Raw genomic sequence first — 6,765 nt, 5'->3', positions numbered from 1 at the left:
ACCAGATTGAAGATGGCATGTCAAACGCCTCGTCAGCTTGGTCGACGTCATACCTATGTACTTACATTGAAGGTTACATCCTTCGTGGGGGCAAGTGTACATGTATACAACGCTTGACTGCTACTCCTAACAGTAGCAGTAAAAAGCACTACTCCTAACCAAAACATAAACCTGATAATATTCTACAAAACCAAGAAGACTTCTGAACTCCTTATCAAAAACAGCCCGAAGCCGACGGAGAACCCTCTACAGCAGTATTATCATTGTATTATCACCTGACCTAATGCGGGTATAAAATCAACTAGTATTGTAAGATCTGTTCACTTGAGAATGAACCATGGAGGTTCGAAACGTCGTGCAAATTATACAAATAAGTGTAATACACTCTATAGTAAATCACTTCTTTTCTTCACCTTAAAAGTACGAAAATGAGTTTTGGAGAACTCCTATTCCAATTAAGCCCTGATGCTAAGAAAATAGTTAGAGGGATAGAAGCCCTAAACCAGAAAATAATAAATACAGAATATGCGGTCATATTCAATGAAATATATATATATATATATATATATATATATACATATATATATATATATATATATGTATATATATATATATATATATATATGTATATATATATATATATATATATATATATATATATATATATATATATATATGTATATATATATATATATATATATATATGTATATATATATATATATATATATGTATATATATATATATATATATATATATATGTATATATATATATATATATATATATATATATATATATGTATATATATATATATATATATATATATGTATATATATATATATATATGTATATATATATATATATATGTATATATATATATATATATATATATATATATGTATATATATATATATATATATATATATATGTATATATATATATATATATATATATATATATATATATATATATATATATATATATATATATATATATATATATACAGTGGTACCTCGGAATGCGATTGTCCCTGTATGCGAGGTTTTCAGAAGGCGAGCAGTATTTACTCCAAAAATTTGTCTCAGAAGGCGAGGGTTACTTCGGGACGCAAGTTTGTTGATACGCGTACAGGCCGACCTAGCGCGTGGTGGTTCGGCGATCGTCGCCCCTCCGCCCCTCAGTTTACCATTGTCTCGCGCTCAGTGACTACCCCCACATCAATTCTTCTCGCGGATTTTCAATGTTTTGTTGGATTTTTGGTGATTTGTCTATACAATTTGTTATTATATATCTCACCATGGGTCCCAAGAAAGCCAGTGGTAAGGATAAAGGCCAGAAAGCTCATGTGAGGATGACAATAGAGGAGAAACAAGAGATCATTCGGAAGCATGAGAACGGTACACGTGTTGTTGAACTTTGTAGGCAGTACAACAAAGCCACATCAACAATATGCACTATATTTAAGAAGAAAAATAAGATTATGGGTGCTAAAGTGGCAAAAGGAGTAAGAACATTAACGGCACAAAGACCACAAATACTTGAAGAAGTGGAAAAGTTGTTATTAATTTGGATACACGACAAGGAGTTGAGGGGTGATAGTGTTTCGGAGGCCATTATTTGTGAGAAAGCCAGGATGTTGCACGAAGACCTTCTAAAGAATACCCCTGCAACGAGTGATGCAGATAAGAAAGAGTTTAAGGCAAGCAGGGGCTGGTTTGAGAAATTTAGAAAGAGAAGTGGTATCCATAGTGTTACAAGGCATGGGGTTATGTGATGTGATTATGGAAGGGGACTCCCCTTCCAAACAGTAACTCCTCTCCTCCTCCCCCTTCCTCACCATCTTCCATACGCCTACAGCACTCGACAGCAAGGTAAGTAATAACTGGAACACAGTTTTGTAGGTTTATTTAGATGAATTAGGTAAATTAGGTATAAAAATTTAGTTTGATGTGGGGTTTTTGGGGTAGTCAGGAACGGATTAATTCATTTCCCTTTATTTCTTATGGGGAAATTAACTTCGGAATGCGAGTTTTCGGAAGGCGAGGCGTCTCCAGGAACGGATTAAACTCGCATTCTGAGGTATGCCTGTATATATATATATATATATATATATATATATATATATATATATATATATATATATATATATAAACCTAGAAGGGGTACCAGCTCTGGTGCAAGTGTAGGGACCCATAGCCTCGGAGAAGAAAATAAAGAGTACTCAGAGAAGACCTTGTGGATCCTCACTGAACACTTTGATATTTTCTTCTCCTACCACCCCTATTTTTTTGGTATGTGTGTATATTTATCTAACTTTATTTGAAAATGTCATTACACAAAAAAAGTTACAATATTGATTACATGCAGGGTACAAGGCTGCTTGTCACAAGTTGAACAGCTCCTCCAGCTCCTCAGATGGCGGGCAGGAACCATGAATGCAGTGAGCATTTCTTCTCTGGATTGCCACACTAAGGCACTGAAAAAGAAAACTGGCAGCTCTAGGGTCTCTAGTTGTTTCGATTAGCTTAGACCCCAACTCCTTCAAAAAGCTAGCAGCACTTTTACCCCAGGCACAAAGTGCCTCTGATATATATATATATATATATATATATATATATATATATATATATATATATATATATATATATATATATATATATATTATCTAGATGTAACAGTCATGGAAAGGAGTAGAGGTTTCCACACTGCAGTCTACACTAAGGAAACAAACATAGGAATGTGCCTCAATTCCAGCAGTGACTGCCCAGACAGGTACAAGAGGAGTGTTGTCAACGCTTACGTCGACCGTGCTCTCAGCCACAGCTCAGGATGGAAGGAAGTCGATGAAGAACTCTGTAGGGTAAGGCAGGTCCTAGTCAACAACGGCTTCTCCTATGGCTACGTTGAAGACATCATAAAAAGGAAAGTGAAAAGCCATGTAACCTCTGAAGAGTCAACTAACACAACACCTGTACCCCCTATTAGACTATTTTACAGGAACTTCTTTTCCACAGCTCATAGAACGGAGGAAAGGGTCCTGAAAGATATTGTTAATAGGAACGTTATCCCTACAGACAAAAATCAGAAGATACAATTGACGATTTACTATAAAACCAAAAAAATGGCCAACCTACTCATAAAAAACGCTCTAGACACAAAGCAGAGTGCCTTAAAGGAGACTAACATCGTCTATGCCTTTAAATGCCCATTTGGGGACTGTAAACCCCAAAGAACTCAGTATATAGGCAAGACAACAACATCTCTTTCCAGGCGACTAACAATGCATAAGCAACAGGGCTCCATTAAGGAACATATAATCTCTTCCCACAACCAAACCATCGCCAGAGAAATCCTAGTAAACAACACAGAAATCATCGATAGATACAGCGATAGCAGGCGGCTTGACATCTGGGAGGCACTACACATCAAAAAGTCAACACCAGCAATCAACAGCCAATTAATGCACAACTATATTCTACCCACTTCAAGACTCCGTACCAATATAGAAGCATCAAGAGGAAGTATGGGCCAATAGGCCCTTTGCAGTTACTTCCATTCTTCCCTCTCATTTATCCAATTAATACCCAATGTTCCGTTTTGTCTTGTGTTGGTCAAAAGTCAAAGTGGTCAAAGTTAAAAAAATTCTCACACAATAAACTAGAGTGGCATCACAACACCACAGCAGTTATGGTGATATAGTGAACTAGAGTGGCAGCACAACACACCACAGTAGTGATGGTGGTGGTACAGTGAACTAGAGTGGCACCACAATACCACAGTAGTGATGGTGGTGGTACAGTGAACTAGAGTGGCAGCACAACACCACAGTAGTGATGGTGGTGGTACAGTGAACTAGAGTGGCAGCACAACACTACAGTCCACCACAGTCACCTCCCTAATGCCACGGTGGTTGACTACTGCCCTCACCACATCCAGGCCGCTCACCACATCACCGAAGACACCTGACCACTGGCCACCACCCTGGAGGTCCATGGTGGTGATGATGAACTGGGCACACCTGAGACCCCCCGGCCTAGCCCTGGACACTACAGCTCCTGCCTGGCCTGACTCCCGGTACTGCCCCTGGAGGTCAGGCAGCAGCGAGGCCCTCCCTCACCATCGTTACTCTCGTAGTCTATGCCCATCATACACTCATCCGACCGACCCTTTTCCCCCACCCACATCAGTTTAGTGTTGCGGTAGGTGTGGCCCCGCTGGCCAGTACACAACAACACAAACTGTCTGGCCAGCGGAGTGTCAGGGGTCAGCCGGATGGTGACCCGCCCTCTTGTTGATCCCGCCCACCCGAGGTCAAGGAACGCCAGGGTGCAGAAGGGCTCCAGCACGCCCACAACCTCACCTGCAGAAAATGAAATAAAACACAATGATAACTGTATAACAAAATGTTATCACATTAGTTATCATAACTCAGTAAGACTAGTGGTTGTAATAAAGTAACCTGGAGGGTGTAGGCGTGGGCGGGCATGGGCTGATGCAGGAGTGGGTGGAGCTGACGTCATCGGGATAACAACTCCTTCAAGCATATTACACTCAAAAGTATTATGAAGAAATAGAGGTACAGCTGTTCGTCTTGTAGAGTTATCCTGCCATAGCGGCGGCCATCGTGGTCTTCCAGGACGACCAACACCCGGCCAACCTCCACCAGCCTCTTGACGGGCTCCCTCATCCTGCGGAGGTCCTCAACCTGTGGACAATGTCTGCCCCATTATCACATCTGGACAGTGTCAGCCCCAATTTCACCTGTGGTCAGTGTCAGATTTACTTTCACCTGTAATCAGTGTCAGCTCCACTATCACCTGTGGACAGTGTCAGCCCAATTATCCCCTGTGGAAAGTGTCAGCCCCATTATCTCACGTGGACAGTTTCTGCCTCATTATCACCGGAGGACAGTGTCAGTCTCATTGTCACCTGTGATTAATGTCAGCCCAATTATCACCTGTGTCCAGTGTCAGCCCCATTATCATCTGTTGACAGTGTCAGCCCAATTATCACCTGTGGATAGTGTCAACCCCATTGCCACATCCGTACTGTGTCAGCCAATTATCATCTATGGTCAGTGTCAGCCCCCATTGTCACCTGTAGTCAGTGTCAGCCCCATTATCACCTGTTGACATTATCAGCCCAATTGTCACTTGTGGTCAGTGTCAGTCCCATTATCACCTGTGGTCAGTGTCAGCCCAATTATCACCTGTGGTCAGTGTCAGCCCCATTATAACCTGTAGTCAGTGTCAGCCACATTATCACCTGTGGACAGTGTCAGCCCAAATATCACCTGTGGTCATTGTCAGCGCCATAATCACATGTGGACAGTGTCAGCCCTATTATCACCTGTGGACAATGTCAGCCCCATTATCACCTGTGGTCAGTGTCACAACCATTATCTCCTGTTGTCAGTGTCAGCCCCATTATCACCGTTGGTTAGTGCCAGCCCCATTATTACATGCAGGCAGTGTCAGCTCTATTATCACCTGTGGTCAATGTCAGCCTCATTATCACCTGTGGACAGTATCAGCCACATTATTACCTGTGGTCAGTGTCAGCCCCATTATCACTTTTGGACAGTGTCAGACCCATTATCACATGTGGACAGTGTCAGCCCCATTATCACTTTTGGACAGTGTCAGACCTTTTATCACCTGTGGTCAGTGTCAGCCCCATTATCACTTTTGGACAGTGTCAGACCCATTATCACATGTGGACAGTGTCAGCCCCATTATCACCTGCGTTGTCAACCTCATTATTTTCTGTGGGCAGTGTCAGACCTATTATCACCTATGGACAATGTCAGGCCCATTATCACCTGAGGTGATTGTCAGCCCCATTATTACCTGTGAACAGTGTCAGCCAAAATTATCACCTGTGGTCAGTGTCCGCCCTATCATCACTTGTGGACAGTGTCAGTCCCATTATCACCTGTGATCAGTGTCCGCCCCATCATCACTTGTGGACAGTGTCAGCCCCATTATCACCTGTGGTCAGTGTCAGCCACATTATCACCTGTGGTCAGTGCCAGTCCTATTATTACCTGTGGTCAGTGTCAGCCCCATTATCACCTGTGGACAGTGTCAGCCCCATTATCACCTTTGAACAGTGTCAGCCCCATTATCACCTGTGGTCAGTGTGAGCCTCCTTATCACCTGTGGTCAGTGTCAGCCCCATTATCACCAGTGGTCAGTGTCAGCCCCATTACCACCAGTGGTAAGTGTCAGCCCCATTATCACCTGTGGTCAGTGTCAGCCCCATTATCACCTGTGGTTAGTGTCAGCCCCATTATCACCTGTGGGCAGTGTGGGCCCCATTATCACCTGTGGACAGTGTCAGCCTACTGGTCCAGCACCAACCCCCTGTCAGTAAAGGGAGCCTGGAGCTACAGGTCCAGCACCAACCCCCCCTGCCAGTAGAGGGAGGGAGGGGCTGGAGCTACAGGTCCAGCACCAACCCCCTCCAGTAGAGGTTGGCTGGAGCTCAACCCGTTCTCACACTTTCTTACCGTCAATATTGACTTATTAAATAGGTGCATATGTGACATACTTAATTTGTTAGTTTACCTTGAAAAGCTTCATAGAAAACACCGACCTTACCTAACCTTCTCAGTATGTTAAGATAAGCATCTTGATGCTTTGTAATTACAATTATTACTTAACCTATTATAGGTATAGGTTAAATAATAATTGTAATTACGAAGCAATAAGATGCTTATCTTAACATACTAAGAATGTTAGGGAAGGACGGTGTTTTCTATGAA

At 42.1% G+C, this 6,765-nt stretch overlaps 1 protein-coding gene across 1 annotated transcript in view; it reads right to left on the bottom strand.

Annotated features, from left to right (window-relative positions):
- Nucleotides 1–2,695: 2,695 nt before the first annotated feature.
- LOC123750137 (tripartite motif-containing protein 59-like) overlaps nt 2,696–6,765 on the bottom strand; it is a 151,527-nt gene continuing 147,457 nt past the window's right edge. Inside the window, exons 5-6 of the mRNA XM_069325031.1 lie at nt 4,459–4,704; nt 2,696–4,359 (exon numbers count right to left, since the gene is read on the bottom strand). Coding sequence (XP_069181132.1) covers nt 4,516–4,704 — 189 coding nt within the window. The 3' untranslated portion in view covers nt 2,696–4,359; nt 4,459–4,515. The remainder of the gene's footprint in view (nt 4,360–4,458; nt 4,705–6,765) is intronic.

Source organism: Procambarus clarkii, chromosome 15, assembly GCF_040958095.1.
Source record: "Procambarus clarkii isolate CNS0578487 chromosome 15, FALCON_Pclarkii_2.0, whole genome shotgun sequence".
In the NCBI taxonomy this organism is placed as follows: domain Eukaryota; kingdom Metazoa; phylum Arthropoda; class Malacostraca; order Decapoda; family Cambaridae; genus Procambarus; species Procambarus clarkii.
The sequence above is the reverse complement of the archived record's forward strand: the minus strand, read 5'-3'. Positions and strand labels throughout refer to the sequence as shown.